The sequence below is a fragment of the Pelecanus crispus genome, chromosome 3 (genome assembly GCF_030463565.1).
Source record: "Pelecanus crispus isolate bPelCri1 chromosome 3, bPelCri1.pri, whole genome shotgun sequence".
Taxonomy (NCBI): domain Eukaryota; kingdom Metazoa; phylum Chordata; class Aves; order Pelecaniformes; family Pelecanidae; genus Pelecanus; species Pelecanus crispus.
In genome coordinates, this window is record NC_134645.1 from 101,655,016 (window position 1) to 101,679,875 (window position 24,860).

General features: G+C 35.8%; 1 protein-coding gene across 1 annotated transcript in view; it reads left to right on the forward strand.

Moving 5' to 3' along the window:
* The window catches only part of LOC104027713 (protein eyes shut homolog), a 961,671-nt gene that overhangs the window by 143,423 nt on the left and 793,388 nt on the right, over positions 1-24,860 (forward strand). Inside the window, exons 10-11 of the mRNA XM_075707654.1 lie at positions 4,108-4,361; positions 17,411-17,515. Coding sequence (XP_075563769.1) covers positions 4,108-4,361; positions 17,411-17,515 — 359 coding nt within the window. The remainder of the gene's footprint in view (positions 1-4,107; positions 4,362-17,410; positions 17,516-24,860) is intronic.

Here is a 24,860-nt window from a genome sequence, read left to right on the forward strand (position 1 = left end):
GCACACAGCAAGGGCAGCCATCTGACAAGGGCAAAAAACATGTTTCCTGAGCTAGAGATTCACTCACATATAGAAATTCTGGTATTGTATATATCTATATACAAATTCTTTTTTAATTTATTGTATGAAATGAAAACTGCAAATCAGTCCATGAGTCAAAGCTTTTGATATCATGGTCGGTATTTTAGTGCTGCTGAAGTATTAATAGAAGGTCATGTTCATTAAATTCTAATGTGGTGATGATATTTTTCCTACTACAAGTGTAAAAGACTTAATTACTTAGAGATCACTGGTCTTGATATTATTTCTAAGACAGACAGGAAAAGATATTTGAGGTTCATCTATGTCAGTGTTATACCAGCACAGTATTTAACAAACCAGTGTTCAAGACCCATTTCCTAGATTGACTTAGAGATGAAATGATAATGTCTATTAAACATCTTGGATAATTTAGAATCTTACAAAAATATTAAAGCTACAAATAAATGCAGTCAGATGCTGATAGCCAAAGCCCACAGAACTGCACTTACACTGTTATACATTAAATTTAAGAAATATGCACAGCGCAATCCATATCTGCTTTGTACATAGTACCGTTGAACATATAATGCATTAATATAAGTGGCAACTATTATATGTTAATGCTGGTGCATTTTTTTGCTAATTTAACAAACTTAAAGACCTGACTAATTTAGACTTCTACTGCATAAAAATGGCTCCATTTTTATTGAAAAATACACACATTGTAAAGTACAGATTTTAAATAAAGACTAATGTATTCATTTAAATATATTTTAGCCTTCCTTTGTAGCTTTTCCATATATGATGTTATGTATTAAAGTTATTTGTAAACATGCCTTTAGAATTTGATGTAGATTATTATAAATTAGGTTTATAAGGGATTTATTGAACTTCTAGATCCTATCACCCCTAAACCTCAGTCTGGATTATAAACAATAAATGAATGATTCTTAGATGTTTTAGTCCTCAGCACACAGTAAGAAATTAACTTGTTATTAAGAGGACTAGAATACTCCTGTTTGCATTAATGTACGTTTTTGGCGAACGCTAACAGAACAAAATTTCCATCTGCACCATTAGTTTGTAGTTTTACATTGTTTTGGGCCACTGCCACAGATTTGGGCTTGACTAGCTGCGTAAGTCAGCTGCTATGTTTCACATAGCATGAAGATCCAGTTTTAAAGTTATTTTCTAATCATGTTCACAATGAAGAAAAGAAAAAAACACAACAACTTCTGTATATGCAAGAAAGCAGTAACCTATAGTTAATAGCTAAACCAAGAAAACTTTTCACACTGAAGCGACAAGAGAAAAATTCATTGTGTTGTTTTATTTTTCCTGAGAAATAATATGAAATAAAGCACCTAAAAAAATGAGAGCTTAATTTATCTGCTGCAGGAGATGAGCCATATTAAATTGAAAGACATCCAGTTATAATTTCACCAGAAAAAACAAAGGACATTCCATTCTTAGTTGTTTTAGATTTCTTCAGACACTGAATCACTGAAAAATATGATACTCACAACATTATTGCTTGTAGTATGGAATCAGAAGCACGAAACTGAAACTATAAGATTCTCCACTACATCTGTTTCTGTGCAGTTCTTCTGTGGTCTCTGAAGACAAGCTACACAACTAGTAATAATAAGGATGTGGCAGAAAATTCCTTCTCTCTATCCTCTCTTTCCTGTTAAGGAAAGCTGTAAGTTAAATATTCTATTCAATATTAATGATAAGAGCCATGTTTTCAAAGAATGATTGAATAGTTGCATTTTCACAGTGCACACACTAATCACTACTGTAAAAATTTTTTTTTCACTACATAATGGTTGACCAAGGAAATACAGTGATTAACTGCACCAGAAAAATTAGTATGACTGCTTGTTGTTTCCATACTGAAGTTTTACTGTTGGTGGATTCAGAAACTGTGCAGTTAAAGGTAACTAAAAGTGCACATGATTTGCATGTTTATGCATAAAGAAATTTTATGTAAATCAACATTTACATTTAGCTGTAAAGCAACTGCATGCGATTATTTGTGTGAACTTCATTCCTTTAAAAAGTGAGAAACAGAATCAGCTGGAGCTCTCAAGAGGAGGGGAAGATTTCTGCTTTGCTAAGGAGTGACTGAGGTTGGAAGAGAGAATACAGTAGCTACACCTACTTGAGTAGGTACTGCACTGCAGTAGCAATGGATCTGTAAAGCAAAACTGGTGGTGCTGAAGAACTCACAATCACACTGTACAAGATAAGCTCTATTTTTTTCCATGGACTAAAAGCCCATTAGCAGTTGGTGTGCATTAACTGTACTCCAAGGAGCACATCTACCGATTTAGTTTCAACTGAAATAAATCAATTTTACATGCTCTGATACTGCTCTGCAATGTGATACAAAACACTGCAGTTTGGAACAGCCAGGAAATTAATCATAAAAGTTTTCTCCTCATCTGATCTAAAACGGTTATACAGATGCACCTTGAGACACAAGGGAACACAAACCCAGGCTTCAGGTATTATGAAAAAAATTCCTAGGGATCAAGACAACACAAAGTTAACAAAAGACTGACAGGGAAGCCTGGACCTTCCAGCAAGGAGCCAGTGGAAAGGAAAGCAGCTGATATTTGTTTATATGCATATAAAAAAATCACAATCGTGGCTCAATCACTTGGTGATTTTGCTGTTTAAAGAATTAACCAGTTTATTTTCTAATAGTACCTAGCTTTTCCATAGATTAAAAGCCTTTTAATTATAAGAAAATGACTAAGCCATCTCTAAACTCAGTCCACTGTAAAGTTCCACATAATAACCAACAACATCTCCTTATAAAGATACCTTCTTTACTGTAGGCTTCTTGTAGTCACAACATAAAGGAGAAAAATCACCTAATTTTCTATGTGCTCTGAAGCTACTCTTGAACACTCAGAGCTGCACTAATGTCCACAGATTGCATGGGGGGGGGGGGGGGGGGGGGGGGGAGAGAGAGGGAGAGATTCAATTGGATTAAACACTAGGAGCTATTCATTTTATACATATCCTTTTTCTTCAGAAGTATTTCCTTAGTATTACGATAGATGGAGCTCCCACGGTATCCTGCTCTTCTCAATCTCTAGTTTGCACATAGATAAAGTTCTTTGGTCTTTCAAATTCTTCCTTGCCAAGAAGTATTGCAGGTAAAATTAGAGCCTAACTGAACAGAGAACAAAGTATACCGGTGTTGGATATGGCTTAGTCCAAAAGTTATACTGCAAAAAAGCTTTTGTGAAATGACATTTAAAATAGGTACCATCATGCTATCTTTTATAGGATCCTTTCTGTACACAGAATCTTATGTGGGGTCTTTTTCCTACTGAGTTACAATTATCCTGTTGGAAATTTGATAGGGATATAAAAATATCTAAGTGGAAATTTCCACAAATCTAATATAAAAATGCAGGAATGATAAGCAAGGACTAAAGCAAACAGACACATGAACATTTGCTTCTGTTAAAAATAAAGAAAAAAATATCCTTTCTGTCAGATGGATCAGTAGGGAAAATTGCTATAATCAAGGCTTCCTTAACATGTTAGTTATTTCCAGCTTCTAGATAACATCTCTATGGATCAAGAATATGTAAGATTACTGTAAGATTATCTCCTCCTATGCAAGGAGACCTCTGGACATGATAAGGAGAGGATCAATCAAAGAAAATATTATCAAGTACAAGGGATTTTCTAATTTTATAAGATGTTGATCATCAATGAGATAATCCAGCTTTGTCTGCATTCACACATTAAAAAAATTGGGAGAAAGGGAAGTATGAAAGAGTCATCTCCAGTCTTATACAATTTATATGGCACCTTACATTGTGAGAAAAAAATATTCTGCTCAATTTCTTGCAGTTCCATTTAGTTACTGCACACAGTATATGTGAAAAAGTTACTTAGTGACTAATTAAAGGTAAAGAAAGAAGATAGAAAAAAATGTAATTCATTTGTGAGTAATTCAAAGTGAAAATATTGTTAACATTATTAGTCATTATTGACCTACCTATTCAAGACTGGTGGTTTTGGTTTGTTTTTCTTTTTCTCCTCTCATTTCAATAACAGGTGCATATGCCCCCTTGGTTACACTGGCACATTTTGTGAAGTTGATATAGACAATTGCATTGGAAACCAGTGCTCTGAATATGGTTTCTGCCAGGACCACTTGCATAACTACAGCTGTAACTGTGTGCCTGGATATGAAGGACCCTTCTGTGAAGTTGAAATTAATGAATGCTCAAGTTCACCTTGCAAAAATGGAGCTACCTGTATGGATTTAATTGGCCATTTTTCATGTCATTGTGCTGCTGGGTTCAAAGGTAAGTTTTCTCTTTCAAAGTGCCTTGTACTACAGATATGATTGCCCAGTTCTATGTAAGCAATGTTTATATGATTGTTTAATAACAATTTTATATATATATAAAAATATGTATATATTTGTGTGTTTGTATGACTTAACAAGAGTTTTAACTGAATTAGCATGGAAACTCTTAGATTGTGTCTCCTAATTGCTCTTCAGCTGACTTTCCCTCCACTAAATGTACAATTCTGAGCATGAGCTTTAATGCCGTTAGCCAAAAAATTGATCAAGTTCCAAAACACAATTTTAACTGTATTATTTTTACTTCACTGTTATGCAGTCTTAGGTGTCATGGATTTAATCATACACAGGCTGATAAGAACAAATGTTTTGGTACAGGACAGGAAAATCTAAGCATGAGGAGGAATGAGATCAGCAATATCATCTCTCTGCATATATGGAATATAAACAGCTATATTTGAGTGAGTTGTTCAGACTCCCCTTCTACTCAGCGAGGACAGGGCATCTGCCTATCTTAGACATCTGTTCTAGGATGAGATGGGCTGTAGATTTTTGCCTTTAGTTAGATGAATCCCACACAAGCTGATAAGGTGATTCCTTTTTGTTCTAATTTTCTGTTTTCTGTGAATACCCTGATAGTCAGACTATGTGTGGGAGGAAGAAAATAATTTTGGATCCAGCAATACTGAAGTGTTGTGTTCCAAGCTTTTAATCTGTGTCATCAAGTACAAGCATTAATGCTCTGAATGCTTCTCTATCTTTATTGACAATCTGTGGTATACTACCACTAAAAAAAGACAAAAATAAATAGTATAGTATGCACAGTGTCATCTGTAATAAGTAATCATTAATTTACAGCTTATTCTTCCAACTTGCTGAGGGCTCTTGCTCCAATTCAGGGAGGATGCATAGTACTAGATTTGTAAGTCCCAGTTAAACCACTGAGATAACACACATATTTGGATCTTTCTGGGTCACTGCCCAAGTGCTGAGCTATTAAGTAATTATAATTTCATTGCTAATTTTTCATTATAAATTCTGGCTAGCTACACTTACTTTTAACATTTCAGCACTAAAATTTTTAGTTTCAAATATGTTTATATTCATTTACATATATACACACATTTATGTATGTGATATACATTTGCAGATTTGTTATTCTCAATAGTTGACTATATCATTTCTTGGTCATTTGAATACACATTTATTAAAAGATGATATTTCTGCTTCATGCTCATTTATTAATAAATGTGTAACAAAACAGAGGGTTGTCCCTGAGGTGGCCTAAATGCCATTAAAATAGCACAACTAAGTGTCTGACTACAAGCAAAGAGAAAAAAATACTTGGCTCACCTGTACAAAATCTAACATAATATATTTCCATTTCAATGGCTGAAACTTCAGCCTTTATTTTGTACTTTGCTGGTCTTCATGGGGGACTTCGACCACCTCAATATCTACTGCAGGTGCAATAGAGTGGGGTATAAGCTCTGCTTGGAAGAGTCCCATGGGATAAAGCCCTGGAGGGAAGATGGGCCCAAGAAAGCCTATCACCTCCTCCAAGCTCAAGAGAGGTTTATCTCAATGAGCAGGAAGTCAGGCAAAAATGCCAGGAGGCCTGCATGGATGATCAAGGAGCTCCTGGCCAAACACAAAAAAGGAAACATACAGAGGGTGGAAGCAAGGGCAGGTAACCTAGGAGGAAATACAGAGACATTATTTGATCGTGCAGTGATAAGATTAGGAAATCCAAAGCCCAAATGCAGTTGAATCTGACAAGAGATGTGAAAGACAACCAGAAGGACTTCTACAAGTATGTAGGTGACAAACAGAAGAGCATGGAAAATGTGGGCCCACTGCTCAATTAGATGGGGATTTGATGACGTTGGACATGGAAAAGTTTGAGGTACCAAATGCCACCTTTGCCTAAGTCTGTACTAGTAAGACTGTCCTTCAGAAATCCAATGACCTGGAGACCAGAGGGAAAGTCTGGAGCAAAGAAGATGTACCCTTGGTGAAAGAGGCTCAGGTCAGGAAACACTTAGGCAACCTGGATACACATAAGTCCATGGACCCTGATGGGATCCACCCACAAGTGCTGCAGGAGCTGGCAGATGTCATTGAGAGGTCACTGTTGATAAACTTTAATTGATCACAGTGATTAGTAGAAGTGTCCAAAGACTGGAGGAAAACAAATGTCACTCCTATCTTCAAGAAGGGCAAAAAGGAAGACAGGCAGGTTAGCCTCACCTCAATCCCGGGGAAAGTGACAAAGCAGCTAATCCTGGAAACCATGAATGACAAGAAAATAATCTGGAGTAGTCAGCATGGATCCACCAAGGGTTAGTCATGCTTGACGAACCTGATAGCCTTCTACAATGACATGACTGGCTTGGTAGATGAGGGGAGAGCAGTTTATATTGTCTTCCTTGACATTAGGAAGGCTTTTGGAACTGTTTCCAGCAATATCTTCATGAAAAGCTGATGAAGTATGGGATGGATGAGCAGTGAGATTAATTGATAACTAGATGAACAATCAGGCCCAGAGTGTGATTATCAGTGACACAAAGTCAAGTTGGAGGGCCAGTAACCAACGGTGTACCCCAGGGGTCAATAGTGGGTCCAGTCCTGTTTAACATCTTCATTAATGCTCTGGCTGATGGGACAAAGCATACCTTCAGCAAGTTTGTTGATGACACAAAACTGGGAGTGGCTGATACATCAGAGTGTCATGCTGCCGTCTAGAGGGAGCTTGACAGGCTGGAGAGATGGCCTAACATTAGTCCTATGAAGTTCAAGAAGAAGAAGTGCCAAGTCCTGCACCTGGGGGGAATAACCCGAAGCACCAGTACATACTGGGGGCTGATCAGCTGGAAAGAAGCTTTGCAGAGAAGAACCTGGGCATCGTGGTTTAGCCCCAGCCAGCAACCAAGCATCACGCAGCCGCTCGCTCACTCCCCCTACCCCGAGGGGATGGTGGAGAGAATCAGAGGAGTAAGAGTGAGAAACACTCCTGGGTTGAGATAAGAACAGTTTAATAATTGAAATAAGGTAAATAATAATAATAATAGTAATGATAATAATAACAATATAATAATGATAATAATAATATACGAAGCAAGTGATGCACAATGCAATTGCTCACCACCCGCCGACCGATACCCAGACAGTTCCCAAGCAGCAATCGCTGCTCCCCGGCCACCCCCCCCCCCCAGTTTATATACTGAGCATGACGTCATATGGTATGGAATAGCCCTTTGGTCAGTTTGGATCAACTATTCTGGCTGTGCCCCCTCCCAGTTTCTTGTGTACCTGGCAGAGCATGGGAAGCTGAAAAGTCCTTGACTAGCATAAGCAGTACTCAGCAACAACTAAAAACATCAGTGTGTTATCAGCATTCTTCTCCTACTAAATCCAAAACACAGCACTATGCCTGCTACTAGGAAGAAAATTAACTCTATCCCAGCCGAAACCAGGACACTGGGGAACCTGGTGGACATTAGGTTGAATGTGAGCCAGCAATGTGCCATTGAGACAAAGAAGGCAAATGCCTGGGTTGCATTAGGAGGCATTTTGCCAGTAGGTCAAGGGAAGTGATGCTTCCCCTCTACTCAGCCCTGGTACTGAGGCCACAGCTGGAGTACTGTGTCCAGTTCTGGGCTACCCAGTACCAGAGAAACATAGAACTACTGGAGAGAGTGCAGTGAAGGGTCACTAAGATGATTAAGGGACTGGAGCATCTCTGCTGTGAGGAAAGGCTGAGGGAGCCAAGACCGTTCAGCCTGAAGAAGAGAAGGCTCAAGGAGGGATCTCATCAATGTATATAAATACCTGAAAGGAAGGTACAAAGAAGATGGAGCTGGACTCTTTTCAGGGGTGCACAGTGACAGGACCAGACGCAATGGGCAAACTGAAATACAGGAGGTGTTGTCTGAACATCAGGAAATACTTTTTCACTGTGAGGGTGACTGAACGGTGGCACAGGTTGGCCTTGGAGGTTGTGGAGTCTCCATCCATAGAGGTATTCAAAATCCATCTGGACGTGGTCCTGGAAAACTGTGTCTAGGTGTTCCTGCTTGAGCAGGGGAGTTGGACAAGATGAACTCCAGAGGTCACTTCCAACCTCAACCATCCTGTGACTCTGTGAACATGAGGACATGCTTATATAAATGACATACTACTGGAAATTTTTTTGTTATTATTATTTTATCACCCAATGATATAATATTATATAATGAAATAGTATTATATAATAGCATTCCCACAGAAGCAAATTAAAAAAAAAAAAAAGAAATTTCACAATATTACTCATTTAGTGTGACTCATTATCACATGCACTGAATATATTGAATTCTGATTTTTCAGAGAGTATAAGCCACAAACAATTAATAAAAGACTGTTTAAACTTATAAAAATGTTATCACTACCCTAGCAATTCCATTTTCATATAGTCTCTGAAGGTTTATGATCCTGGGATATTTTCCAGCACAGAACAGATTTGAAATTCTGTCATAACTGCACATTATGAATCAGTGAAGAGTATCTCAGTGTAATACTAAAAAACCACATTCATTCTTATCTCATTTCTTTTTGTGTGTGTGTTTGTTATGTCATTTATCTGGAATTCAATTTTTTTTTTTTTTTACATATCCAGATGTAATTCATTTTTCTTCATAAATAGTAAATTCACTTTCAGATGAAATATCAAAGGCAATAGTAAATAAACTAAAGCATAAAACAGAAGTTATTGTTGCTCAGGACTGTATGTCTTTGGGGAACTATGATACTTTATACTAGGATTCATAGATTTGCAAATAAGCCATGAGTTCCCAGTCACCAGCTTAGTTTCTCTCCTGCTAATAAATGAATCCCTGGGTACTCTTTGATATATCATTAGAATCAGTTTTTATTTCAGAAGCAAAATTTTACATAGACAACTCATAGCTCTCTCCTCTGTCTAGATGATTGATTGATTTGATGTCTATCAGCATTTCTCAAATAGTTTATATTCTATTAGCTAGGCACCCTTTAGGCACTGTAATGGGATTTGTCAACATGAAAAGCATAATCTGATTTGTTAAAAAACAAGTTCATAAAAAATCCAAGGCTGGGTATTTGCACAATAAAAATAAATACTTTGTAACATTATGTACCACAGTCTTTCCTTTTGAACTGTAAACTGTACTTGTGATGGTAACCTTAATATGGAGACATTTTGTAGATGTCTGGAGTACTCTCCACTGCCCACAAGAGAATTTGGCCTATGTCAAACTTGGAAGTTTGCAGTATGATCTTTGAAAATTGATTAAGTAATTTTTTCAACAAAATTATCCCATCCTTTTAATGACGTGATGAACCTCTACATAGCCCTCTCCTTGCTCAGTTCTTCAAACATAACATAAACCTGTTCACTTTCAAAATCATTGCCAGTCTATCCCTCCTTCCATATCTTTGTGTTAACTCTATCTCAAAACATCAGTGTTCAGCATCAAATGATTCCAGCTTTCATGATGACCAGTATTTCTAATCAAATACCACTGTGCTTCATTTCTGGTTTAAAAGAAGCTCTCCTTGGAAGTATTTGAAAGAAGCCTGTCTTTATCCAAACACATCCTTCATTAAAACTCTTGTTTGTTTAGATGTCTAAAAAATGTGAAGACAGCTGCTGAAAACTCTAGGTAGATATGTAATATTGCCTCATTGGTTTCTCTTAAGGGTTTTTATCTATATGATAGTGACTGTATAGTTAAGATTTCAAAAATCTTTTTATTGTGAATATATACTGTATCTCACATAGCAAGATAGCAATCCATCATTGCTTTCCCCATGTGTAAATAACAAATAACAGTATTAAGGCTCATGACCAGTGTAGGTCTTCCAGTGGCTTTTTGAGTTTGACGTTAATATATCCTATATATGATGCTCTTCAGTATTCTCTCTTTTTGTCCAAAAGAGCAAAATGGCATGTTTCCCAGAGAGGTGGCAGAGGCCCCATCCCTGGAAATGTTCAAGGTCAGGTTGGATGGGGCTCTGAGCAACCTGATCTTGTTAAAGCTGTCCCTGCTCACTGCAGGGGGGTTGGGCTAGATGACCTCTAAAGATCCCTTCCAACCCAAAGCATTCTATGATTCTATGTAGGCATTTTTAATATCATTTTATTACTTTAGATTTCTGTGATTTGTTTTTACTTTTTTTATTCCACAAATACACGAAACAAGTCCACTTACGATTTGGAGTGTATCTGAGGAAGTATTTAAGTGTTTGTACTTTCACCAAGTTATTCAGTGGTTTTAAATTGTTTAGATGTTTTTTAAATAGTTTCACCCTTCTGTGATAGAGGTGAACAGTATATCCTTGATGCCATTATGAAAACCAAATCTTGAAGGGAAATACATGAAGTTGTGCAAAAACCAATCCTTTTCAACACAACTAAGTTTAGGAACACTTAACACCTTGTACAAATAAAGTCTAGAACTGCTGGTGGACATCCTAATACATAATGAAGACTGTCCCTGTTTACAGGGAGCAGCAAGCGCAAGGCTTCTCCATGAGGGGAGCCAAGAACCAGGATCCAATGGTAACCCCAGTGCAGGCAGTGCCATCGCTAGGCAAGGCACAGCCCTGCAGCATCTAAACAGTGTGGGCAGATCCAGGGGCTGGTAACAGGGTCTCTCATGAGCCCCAGGCATCACAAGCGATGGACCAGGTCCAGGGTCCATCCATGGAAGAAAGTTAGAAGCAGCAGGAGACAGGACAAGAGACAAAGCTGCAATGCACATACAAGGGGTCCATCCAAAAAGAAAAATTACAGCATGGGCTGGAGTCTGTTCTTGAGACAGGACCAGAGGCAGGACTAGAAACAAACACATCTACAGAGCAGCTCAGGCCAGATCTGGATGCCTACAGCTGAGTAGAGTTGAGCTGAAACAGAGCTCATTGGACGATGGGCAGGGTGTGTGGGAAGGTCCCAGGTGGGGCTGCTCAGGGCAATTAGGGCCTATTAGTGTTCTCAGGGGTCTGATATCTGCTTATCTTAGCAGGGTCACCTGAAATTATGAAATTATTACTTCTGCTGCACAAAGGAAGGCAATTGGGTTCAGTTGGCTTGTTCACACACCATTTCTGCTTCCATTTCCATTTATACAGTTCCTATTTTCATAGGGCAAGACCATCCTGTGAGCACAGCTCATGTCTGCTCCCACATCTTCAGCATCAAACAGGGCTGGGCTAGGCGTGTGGCTTAGGGCACCGAGCAGTGCAGCCTCTGTGAGAGCTCTGGCTGGCTTTTTCTGCTAGGGGAGACTGATTATCCTTGGCACCCTGTGCCAATGCAGCCGGCTTGTCAGATGTACAGTGTAATCCCATGGAGAGAGATGAGCTGGGCTCTTGGCAGTTTACAGTTGAAGAGCCACAGTCTTTATCTGAGTTAAAACTCTTTCAGAGAAGCTAAGTCAGTGAAGTGGTTTAAGACAACATCAGATAAATCACTTTCAATACGGAATAAGTGTTCACAGAAAGGTTTACACTGTGTGAAGTAAATAAAACAAAATTGTTTTTGATTTTTAACTACTGCAATTTCTTATGCAGAAAAGACCTTGAATAAAAGAACAAAAATGACCACGTGTGTAGAATGACAAAGTTGAGAAAGGGAAATGTCAGCTAAGTTCACTAAGGCCACACCTGAACTGTCTGTCTTCCTTTTTCATAACTGCATTCTCTGCAAAGTAAGCAGAAATGTTACTCAGGCTGATACCTCTCTTGTCTAACACAATAACTTATGTTGCTTAGAAAGCGACAAAATGACACCATTTGTTCTCAGGTACATGACTTCAATGCTTTATATTCATATACATTTTACAGAATTGTAGACAGTAAAGCAGGAGCATCGTGAAGACAACCTTCAAATATATTGTTACTGGTTTGGATACTAGTTGACTTTAAAATAGTTCATTAAGATTGCATTAAGTAGAATTTTAAATCTTAAATTCGCTTTTCATCTGACCTGGGAATGGAAAGATTCAGGTTATGTCTTGAAGTAATATTTCCTCAAGTAAGGAGTTTTAGTTAAAAAAATGTTCTTAGAGATCCTTTTATTAATTGTGGTCATTCTGTCTGCCTTTGCATTGTCAAACTTTATATTCCATTATGCCTAGAATACAAATTTTGGTATAAATCGTATGTAAATGAAACTTTGTATTTTGATATTTTTGCATGTGTTTTGTAATTCAGAGATGTTAATAGTAGTGGTGGTAATTAATACAAGATACTTATATGTAATGTGTATCACTGAGAAAATAAGCTCTCAAATCAATTCCAGTTTTATTCTAATGTCTGAATATTATATTTAAGAATGATATGAAGTCAAACTTATTCTGCAAACAAAAGAGAAATCAGTTTTGTGGATATTCTGCATAATCTAAAAATAGTTCAATTAGTTCAGATAAAGTGTGAAGTTAATCTCTTTAAGCAGAAATAAAACAAAGTTTGAACCACTGAAAGGTGCAAACTTTCAATCTAGTGATCATACAGAGTTGTTCTTTCTTTTGAAGTGAAGGAATATTCAATGAGGCTTCATCCATTATATTTATGAAAGGGAATTTTTCTTTGTGGTCATTGATCTCCAGTTATATTTACCTGAGAACTTCAGAACATCTCCATTTGCTAAAATAGCATGATTTTTTAAAATGGAGTAAGTTACATCAGTAATGCTGGTGTTCAATATCTTTGCCAAATTTTTTAGCACGCACCTACTCAGGTCCTTACGTGCTCCTCAAGACTTTGTGCTCCTGCAGAATAATCTGTCTCTTCTGTATCATCAATGTGCCTGTAGAAAATGTTGCTATTAAACATCAGGACATGCAATTTACAAGAGTAATGGACTTTCTTAATCAGCTGTAATTATTTGTTATATATTTTAACAACACTGCAATTTTATACAGGATAAAACACACTGTAGAGTTAGAAGTAGAATCAGCTCACGATCAGTTTTAACACTCTTTTTGTACTTCAGAATTTGATGACATGATCCCTGTAAATTGTTTAGGAATTCAGGCCCTAAGCTATGATTTATTAAATAACTAATTAAACATTATGCTTTACTACCAATTGTGTTTGGATGTGTTGTATTAATGTTAACCTTAAAAGTGTAAACCCAGAAAATATTTATATTAACATACTTTGATGTTGAAAGTAATTTGTAGCCAATTAATGATTTTTATCTGGTGTTCAATGAAGGTTCTTATCATCCATTTCAAATGCATAGTTGAGATTAGCTGCATACTGAAAAAAAGGCTTGTCTGTACGTGTCCAGCTTTTTTTCATGTCTCGAATACTCAGAAAATATGGTCTCAGAGTAGCTTCATAGATTCTTTGATTCTCTCTGAAATATTTAAAAAATACTGCCCATATTTTGCCTTTGTACTCTGAGGACATGACTTCTTAAATTTCCCTAACAACTGGTTGCAAGAAGTTTTGGGACATGCCTTTTGTCAGGTGCAACTCTCAGTTTAATGGCACTCCGTGTTGTGGCACATAACCAGAAGAGCTAGTTATTGTCTACAGTACACAAAAAGCAATTACCTTTATTTTCACTACATGAGCATTTGATTGGCAGGAATTGCACTGAAACATGAAGGATTTTCCAAGTTTTAACATGATTTATAGGAAAAAAATGCTCTTCTCCTAGCCTTTTCTGAGATGTACAGAATTACCAAACTGCACTGTTAACTTTTAGATTAAAAATAATATCAGGTTTTTGTATCTGTAAATAGTATATTTTTCAGTGGCTAGATAGCAAAATTAGAAGGAAAACAAAAGTTATCTTGAAGGAATGGTAACAGAGATGCATAGAAACTAAGTCTTAGCTGTGTATGTCAACAATACGGCAAGTTTGTCAGGAAAAAAAACAGTGAACTGTCTGTATTTAATGTGTTAACAGCATTTTCAACTGAAATATTTTAGAAAGTTTGATATCTTTCTAAATCATTCTGCAAGTACTGTTAGCTAGCACAACTTGTACATCAGTCAGTGGTTTTCACAAGTATTTTCATTAGTTATGAGAAACGTATTCTCAGTTCTTGATAACTCAGATGAATCTGAGTGGCATGTAATTGCTTCTTTGTCAGCTGAAGTAATTTAGCTATAATAACAGCCCCCAGCATGAAATCAGCACCTTTGTTATCAGAGCAGGGATTTTTTTTTCTCATTTTCTTGTTCTCCTAAATGATGAATGGAATTCATACACATCTAGCATAGCCACAGGTAAATAAAAGCAAAATACCTGAAACCAGATAGTTTTCTGTTAAACAAATATATCTCTACTGTACAGTATTAGTTTAGACACTTGGGATTAATTATCTAAATTGGAACTAAGTCTTTTAACCTATGGAGTGTTGCAATATAGCTTAATACATTAAAAGAAAATGTACTCATTGAAGTCTTAAAATAATGGGGGGTAGTGGCATGATATCGGAAATGAAATTCAGTTTCTGATGCTACTGGTGAGAATTTCTTAGCTATACATTATAGCAGATATTTATTTTTTTCCAAATGAAGATGTAAAATTATCTTTTTTGGCATCCTTTTTCATATTGACAGAATCATTGTGCTTCCTGTCAGACTTTGAATGGGAGAATGGCTTTGACTCTCACCTTTTCTACACACAATCAGGTTTTGTCACTACTCCTCAACACAGCTAAAGCTCCAACGTTCATCTCATGTCCCAAATTCCTCTAGCCTTCATTATTTCACCACCCTCTCAGGACTCCCCAGGTGTTGTATCATTTCATAGAGTTCAGTCAAAACATGGCCACAGAATTAACCTTTTGATCAGGTGTTATTTTGCTATTGAATTCCTCAAAGGGTTCACCATGCCCAGTACATGCTATTTCTGTTCGGTTTTGGAAATACTCTTCAGTTGACAGCTTCCCTCTGTGTCTTTGTTCTTTTCACTTATTTCCTACCAGGATTTCTAGCCTGAATGACCAATTTATGGTACTGTTATAAAACTGTTGCTACTGTCTCTGCTTATTGTCCATTTCATCCCCTAAGGATTATTTTCTTGAGACTGAATACAGGATATCCAATATTGCATTAGATACTGACATTTAGGGAACTGAATTTCACCCTAAATGCTCAGTTTTAAAGTATAAATCTGTAGCTAGAAGCCTACATGTAGTTTACTCATTTTCCTGCTGAATGCCACACCCAGTTTCCTATCCCAAAAAGAAAAGAAAATCAAAGGAGAGGGATAAGAACAGTTCACAAAGAACTGTATTTATACCTGTTACAGCCATGTCTTGAAATTATGGTACTACCCAGTTCAGTAAGATACCTTTGCTGCCTTAGATTCAAGAGGCAAACATCTTCACATAAAGGCAGTAAGTTCACAAATCTTGGATATCATGAGTAAATGAGGATGATCTCATTCTGTTAGAACTGCATTTTCTTTATTTTAACCTTTTTTCTATTAGGAGTACACAACAACTCAAGGGAGGTGAAAGAATCTGTTTCAAGGAGTTTTTCTTGTACATGCTGCAGCTTACCCATGGCTTGTGGCCAGATGATTTACTTTTAGAGGAAACTCTGTTTGCCCTGCTCTCCACTTGTCTGTGCAGAAGAAAACTGAGGCCAATGCATTTCCATTTATCTTCCTCAAAGGAGACCTACCATAATCAGGAACATAACTGTGGAAATGGATCTGAAGTAGAAAAGGAAAGCAACATATCAGAATTAGATCAGAAAGGCTGCACATAGTGCTGTTACCTTATCAGCTCTTCAAAGAAAATTTAAAAAATTAAAAAAAACTTAGAGCAGGATTTGTATTTTGGCCAATCCTGACTGTCTGTATTCCTCACTGGCGCTCCAGTGCACTCTAGGCAGCACTCAGCAGCTGCTGCTAGCAGATAGCTTTTCAGTTCACTGAGTTACCTGAACTCTCCCTGGTCTCTGCTTGTGTCTCCCCCTTTTCATCCAGGTATCTTAAAGTCTTATGAAAAACGCAGAACATGTTCAGAGGCAGGAAAAAACCCTAATAGGAGCCACTCTGACATAAGTTTATCTGTGGAAAAAAACCTTGGTGTTCCTATGGGCTTCTTCAGTGAAGGTCTTTTGTATCTAGTAGATTCACAAAACAGGTTTTGAGAGCTGTCTTGGTTCATATGATTGTATGACAGGGCATGTATGTGTGCTGCAGATAAGAGAACAAATATTTTCTGCAGTGCAAAGAATTCAGAGGAATTTCAGCATTAATTTCGGTTTTAGCTTCTTCTGTGAGGTTCACAGAAAGTCCAGCATGTTTTGTACACTGGTGACCTGTGATAAGTACTAAACATACGATTTGCCTCCATAATCCTGTGACTGGAAATAGCTTTTCCTGTTACAAATCAAAGGAACCCCTATTGTGGAATACAAATCTGCATTTCACTATACTTACTACCTTTGCTCTGAATTATTTAATTCCCTCTCATCTGTATTTTGCCTCATTAAATATTCTTCAGTGACTTGATCATTCTCCTTCTTTGTATTACATGGAGAAAGAGAAATATCCAGTATCATAGTATCAAGAACTTTCTGTAGAAGATAGGCTGAGCTCTACTGTTATACATAACTGTCTGTAAATTAATGTTGGCCTGATTTTCATATGCAATGATACTTTGCCATTCTTTTTCAAAGGAGACAGTGAGTGAAATGAAAGAAAATGATTGACACAACTGAACAAAATTGCCTGAATATAGTAACTTTTTATAATGGAAAAAAGCTCCAGGATTATGCATACCCTCAGTAGGAAAGCTTTCTATTTTCCTGATTGTCATGCTTCCAACATTACCTGTCAAAATGGACTGTCTTGTAACCAATGAAGCAGAAAAATTCATGACACGCAGGGTGTCTATCAGTATCCCTGTGTACTCAGTAAGTGCACCTTGGTCAGTGGGGTCAGCATTTAGACTGTGACAAACCCATAGTCCTTTTTCACTACAAATATGTCTCTATGATTTGAACACACCAGCACATTGGTCTTTTTTTTTTTTTTTTAATCTAAAATTTCAGGAGAAACATGTTCTGTTCGCATGAATGAGTGCCTAGACAGACCCTGTTGGAATGGAGGAACCTGTGAAGAGCACATGAACACCTTCAAATGCAATTGCCCCTTTGGTAAGCATTTATAATTTTTATACAATTGTTAGTTTGGCATAGTGTGCAAGTTCTATGTTTGTTACTCAGGTGCTATAAAGACTTGTATGGTGAAAGCATTTTGCTTACATTTTGAAAGGTACAGAGCTAGTTATTTAGACTAATAAAAAGGAAAATTTTTTCAATGAGTGTCCATGACAATTTGCCTAGGACTAATTTTTATAAATAATAAATTATTTAGATTAAAAAGTATTTGTAGTACTGGAACATACTGGTAAAGAAATATGACAGAACTGGAGTTTTCCAATTATTCTATGTCTGTCTGTATAAGCACCTTATAGCAACATATTCCTTCAAAAAAGTGTAGGTTTTAGGCAGCAAAATGTGTTGAAATTGAGCAAACATCCACAATCCCAGTCTTTGGAATCCTGTTCTGCTGGCTACATTACTCACACCTAAAAGAATTAAAGACTGCTCTAAGGTATGTATGACCTCAGTCTGGTTGCCTGAGCATGTGCACTTTGTGCCATCTGAAGTGCCCTTAAGTATCCAGGATACTGTATGAGGTTGGAAGATACTGGACAGGTTATAAGGGACATCCAAGATGAATCAGGCCAGGTGGCAGCTGAACTAAGCACACAGTGTAAAAAGACCCAGCAAAGTAAAGGGAGAAAGAAATATCATGTTGAAGATTTTGCTTTACTAATTATATATGCATTGTATAATTTGGGATTTTGCATGTTACTGTATGTTGACTAAGAAAACATAGAAAAGGGTAGGTTAGAAATTCCTGACCTTAGCAATCTTTTGACCAGGATCAGCAGGCTTTCTCCATTTTTTTATAATCATTGTGGCCAAAGGAGGCTGAGGTAGAGATTTAGCAACTGGCAAGTTAATTCATAAATATGGATAAAAAATTACTGATAAATTCTAAAAAGGTTTTTGTTTTTGACATATGCACTTATAAGCTCATTGTTACTATGGAAAATAAGGTCAGAAAAACTAATTTTATACAGTCATGATCTAAGAAGGCTTACAATACTGGAGTGTTTAGAAGAGAAACCGATAGCGATCAGTAAAACCTGTAAAAGTCAGAGTACCGAAACAAGTCTCCAACCATCCCTTTCAAGGAAAGCAACTGATTTTAAGGGGACTTTAATGTACTTTATATCAAGAGATCCTTAAAAGCTTTAAGGGTGGTACCCTGCTGAGTTGGGAACTGAAGACAACACTGAGTTATATCTTCAAAGGTAGGATGATGCTTTCACGTTTGTTGCTTCATTGGGATGACTGTAGGCATGTGTTCAATTGTTTTACAGAATAAAGGCTGTAGCTAAACATTAACACAAATATTACCTCCTTTGTTCTTCTGAGATGGAGATTCTCACATTCAATGCACTGCTTTGCTATCCCATGTTTAACTCCCATTGGTGTTTGCTAACACTCTTACATATAGTGGGTTTTAGATAGAAGCATCTTGCACCCCCTTCCACAGATCTGAAAGGAGATCTCTTTCACACAGCAGAATGTGTGCCAGTCATAGGAAAGAAAATTGTTGTGATGTTGTCTTAGTAGGTTGCTTGTGCCTCTTTCTTCTTTAAAGAAAAGTCAGTCACTCTGTAGACAGGCCTTATCCCATTAATTTTTGTTATCATTTTCAGGGGGTGTGTGCATGTATGGTTTGAGTGTCTGTAACTATTCATTCCTTTGTATTGTGCCTATGAGGTTAGTCCAAGTATTCATCTGGAACAATGAGGTTTATGTAGTGGACACATATAAACTAGAAACTATGAGTTTCATTCTATTGACTCTACTAAAATGCTGTGTATAGCAGTGACTCTTCATCATCACCAGTCAAAGAATCAAGTAACTCACAGTGAACCAGAGGATATCTGTAGAAATGATCAGTTGTTTTTGAAAAGTGTTAAGATTTTCTGTATTATTATTTGCAGCTACATTATTAATATAGTGGCAAGCTGAATTAGAGAGGGGGAAAATTGTGTAGTTATGTGCATACCTAACAATGAGCTGAAAAGAGGAGAATTTTAATCTAAATGTGATACAGATTCCCTATGTACCCTTGGGTAAATTAATTAATATCCCAGTTCATATTCTGTAGGTGATAATATCCCAGTTCATATTCGGTAGGTGAATGTGTAGATAAATAAATGTAACCATTTAACAAAGATATTGCAATGGTTAAATAGATAATGTCTGTAAATTGCCTAAAAACAAAAGTCACTATATTACTGGATATTTTTAGTGCTAGCTTAGTTCTAACAAGAGTACCACTTCAGAACAGCTAACTCAAGCTAAACCTTAATTGAAAAATGACAAGTTATGCCTCCATACTTTCATTGACAACAAATGTCATATTGGATTTCTGAAAAAAAATAAGTTTTGCTTATCAGAGGATCTGTAGTTGCTGGCTTTTAGCAAGAAAGTAACAGTAAATAAATAAATAATAAAAACATTTAATAAATTACATGTATTCAATAACAAAATACATGGGAGCAGAGAGAATTTGGATATGCCCTGATGATCAAGTTCTTGTAAATGAAAGTACTTGTATCTGCAACTGTCTGTCTGACTAGACCACCAGTAACTTGTTTTTCATTGCCTGTTTTTCTTTGGAATACATTTCTATTCATTAGGTAGGTGGCTGTTATCTTCCCAATTTTCTGCTTTGCCTGCTGTTGTCTGAAACAAGCTCTTATTTTTAAATGCATGGTGATATCTTCCCAAATTAAACCTTTCAATATTATCAAATATGCTACAAATAATGAACATAAGAGCTTTCCTGTATATGCAGTGGAGGTTCTATTTCTATTTTTATTTAAATTATTATTTTATGAGGAATTGTAACTCTGTTTTACTAGATACAGTTTAAGATACCTTTGCTGGGCAAGAAATATGTCAGTAGCACCTCTGCAATGTCAAAAGTGAGCAGCGCTATTTTTTAACTTCAACTAAAAAATTTAAAGGCGATCATAGTTAGGCGTTATATACATTAAAATTGAATGAGTTTTTTTCTTCAAAGTATGCCATAACAGTAATGCCATTTATTTGGGGATATGAGAGCATAAGTTACCTTGATGTACAATTAGAAGGAAAAGGATGAATTTCCTTTTAGTTTTCCCTCAGAAACTCTCAATGCTAGGCTAAGATAAATCTGGAAGGACACCTGAAGAATTTTGTGTTAGCAGTGCGTGAAGATAGCTTAATGAATGATCTTGGCATGGCTTAATAGTGAAGAGATGCTGCATAAATAGTAAACCCATACATTTTGAAAGGAAAAAGTGTTTTGTATCTTCTTTTATACAGTTTCGTTATGCAAAGTGGATGTAATAGTAGGAATTTTTATTATTAAAATATATATTTTTTCAAAAGCTTATGTGATTACACATGATATATAGTGTTGTACCTGGAAATGCATAACTGTCCCAATGAGAATGCAAACATGATGGATGAAAGTCTGGATTCTTCACTGTACTCTGTGGTGTAGACATTTGGTTGGATCTGAATAAAGCAAGCTAATTAGCCTGATTAACAAGCAAGGTTCATTAACCCTACAAGAAAGCTATGCTAATAGTTATGCTGCTTCTGATACTGAAGTAAGCTCTTTCAGATTTTGTGGTTTTATAAAGTACTATATTTAAGAAGTGCAGAGCTGCTAACACTTTGTCGTTGGCTGGAGTTAAGAGAATTCCGTTGTCAGAGAAGATTGGTAGACTGATCAAACTGCTTTTGATTGAGACTTGTGGTCTTCCATTTTTATTTTACTTAAATATAGTGTTTGAAGTTTTTTTGTGTTCAAAAAACGGGTAGATGTGGCACTTTGGGACATGGTTTAGTCTAGTCTACCCTTGATTGGCTTAGAGTAGACTTGGTAGTGTAGGTTAATGGTTGGTCTTTTCCAACCTAAAAAAAAAAAAAAAAAGAAATGGGACAACAAAAAACAATGGGACCTCTGCTTTAACAGGACAATCCTCCAACAGACCAAGCTCTGGTCTGCCATGTTTATGTCTGTATGAACTTTCCAAGACAGTCTCTATTTTTAGAAATTGTCATAAATGCAAGTGTGAAGTCATCAATATTTTCTCCATGGGAAATTCCAGAGTTCTTGGGTTTTTCCATCACCAATAGTCACTGCGTTAATAGAAACCAAGACACACCTCTGTAATTAGTATATAGAAAAAAACTGAACACATACAGTTAGACGCAGCCAAAATGAGGATATTCTTACAATACTGATGTTCTTCAGTGTATTAAATATGTTTATATTATGTTTCAAAAGACAGAATTATTTGAATTTAGCACAGCATCTGCACTTTTCCATGAGTGCAGATTTTTTTTCATTTTGAGAAAAAAATTAAAAATTGATTTTAAAATAGATTCATTAAAGTTTTTACTAAGCATGTGAAATATATTTCCTATTTTTCAATGATTTATAATACTGCTATCTAGTTTTTGATTACTCTATAGAATATTAGTGAAAAAACTTATTTACATCAGTCATAAAAATAAGGGATCTTGATGCCATGAAAAATTGCAAGCATTTTCTTCATTTCTTTCACTACTAAATAAAGCATAAATCAATAGGAAACTTCAATAGGAACCTTCCAAAACAAAATTTAATTGGAGGAATGTTTGTGCTATATATGATCATTAAAACAACAGTGAATAATGCCAGAATAATATTTATTTATCTAAACAAAATAATGATTTTTTTTTAATGGGCTTAGAATAGTAAGATACAAATCACAAAAATTTCAATATAGCTGTGGAAAATAATTTATCACTTACAAATACTCAAGGAAATAAGATACATTGATAGATTTACAGCATTACAGAAATTAATAACTTAAAATTGTTAAAATATGCTTCTTATTTTTCAAGATCCAATTCCACCCTCTTTACGACAAAAATTTCCTGTTACTGAAATTTGAAATTTTCACTGTTTTTACTGTATTCTAACTTTACTGATTCACATTTCATATCTCATATGTGCATAAAACATTCTCTCTAAAATATGAGTAGGTGTGTCTTCTCTACCTAAATGCCAGGAAACTAGATTACCTCTGAGAACTTTGCTAGTTAGCTGAACCTCAGTACTAATCCTTCTGATGGCTCAAGAGACTAGTGTATCTTGGATTCATTGATGCGCTAAAAAGTTCAACAGTCACAACAGTAACACAAATACCGAAGTACTACTTTGAATCATTGGCAGTTCTTATAATACATCTTTTGTCAAATCATGTTTTAACCCTGATACAAAAATACAAAATCATACTTATCCCCAATTTATCAAAAAAAAATCTTTGAAGAAATTCAGTTTTTCAAAAGATAAATATTTATAATGAAGGACGTGTTCTCTTCAGCTATACAAATTCAACCTCATAATTTTAATGCAAGAAATAATAATAAAGTGCAAAGAAAGTGAAAAATTAGCACATCAATCTTCATATCTGTTTCTCTTAATTGAAATCAGGCAAGCTTGTAATGCGTATGTGAACATAAACTAGTAAAGTATGATGAACACCCTTAGTGATATGTTTTAGGTATTTATGAAGCCAAAACAACAAGTATTAGTAATCTGAATTTTTTAGTAAGGAATGTATAGCGTTGTATTATATGAAACCCATTCATTGTTTTCCACTGAGCATCCTATAAACAAGTTCAATTTATTCTTAGAAGAAGAACCTTGGGGGGATATAAGAACATTTTTAAAAGTGAAGAAAAGGCATTTTGAGAAATTGTACAGTTTTTTGTATATATATGAATGAATTTCTCTACCTTCAGAGTATGTTTAGGGCTGTAATAAACCAAAATTAAAAAAAAAAAAGGTCATGGTGTAGACATTCCTAGTCCAAGACCTTCAATAACTTGTAATGGACATTTATATACTCTTAAAGTAGTGTGTACCTGGAATATATACACAATGACCACAGACTGCTGAAATATTTAAATATAATGGATAAGATTTCAATATTGAGTAATAGAGAATTGCATAAAAACTTGAAAAGAACTCTTACTTCTGGAAAACCTTAAATTTGGGAAGAGTATTCTAGATTCCTTTTTCATCCACCTACCCAGTGTCAAAAATGCAACTGACTTGGTAGGGTTAAACATGAGAGCAAACACTTTTTTTATTGCAGAAAAAAACCCCCACATTTTAGAAACTAAGAGAACACCAGTAAGGAAATTCTTCATCTATAAAAGCTGAAAAGAAGGATGTACTGAGGGCTAAAGAAATGAACTTTGATTTAGGAAATCTGCTGCAAATTCTACATTGCTCCAGAGTGAATTTTTACACAATATATTTAATACCACAAGTTAGTCAAAGAATTTGTTCTGCTAATACGAACTGCAGAATGATGCTGATGGCAGAAAGTTTTGAGCTGAGATTTCTGATCACTGGCTTCTGCTCAGCCAAATCTGAATTCTAACTAACCTTCATCTGAATCCTTGGTGCCAGTTTAGGTCTGCCTTCTCTCTCTAGGCAGCTACCCAGATCTACCCTGAATGCTTCTGTATCCTACACAGTCAGATAAAATGACCAAAAAATTACCTTTTTTTAGTTTTAGTTTTCAAACCTACATATACAGTTGCTCCATCTTTGGGAGCAGGATTGTTCTTTCTTGTTAAGAAATTAGAAGAACTATATGTATTTAGCAAATCTAAAATATACACATTAAACTTTCATATGCTAACTTTATGGAAATACACCTTATGCTTTATTAGTTACTGTCAGGTAGTTCATTGTCTTAATATGTTGTCAATTTTAACACTAAAACTATTATTTTCATATGACAAATCTCCTTTCAGCAGCTTTAAAAATAATTCATTAGAATTCTCTATGGTACAGCTGATATATTTCTTAGAAATTATTCCAGTACTCCATCCTGCTGTTGATAAGATATTGTCACTAAATAGGATGAAATTAGGTCATTTAATCATACAGATCATTAATTCACATAAATATATCTCAGCTTTGCTGGAAGCCTGACATAACTAAAGTCTTAACTTTTAATAATACATAACTGAAGAAAACTCCTGCCTTTTAAGCATTTAGGTTTGGCTGTTACTAGATTTTTTTTTTCCTTTTTTTTTTTTTTTTTAATTTCCCTGTACTATAGTCTATTTTTGTATCACAACATAAAAACCCCAACCATCAAAAGGTATAAGTTACTTTAAGTAATGGACTCTTGTGGGACTCTGCTTTTGTGATAAAATACAAATTTTTTTGCATCTCAAGATAAGAAATAGGACAAAGAGTAATATAAAATGGATAAAATGGAATCAGACAATGTCTTTAGATATTGTAAGACATCATTACATAGCACCTTTTCTTTCTGTGTAGAAG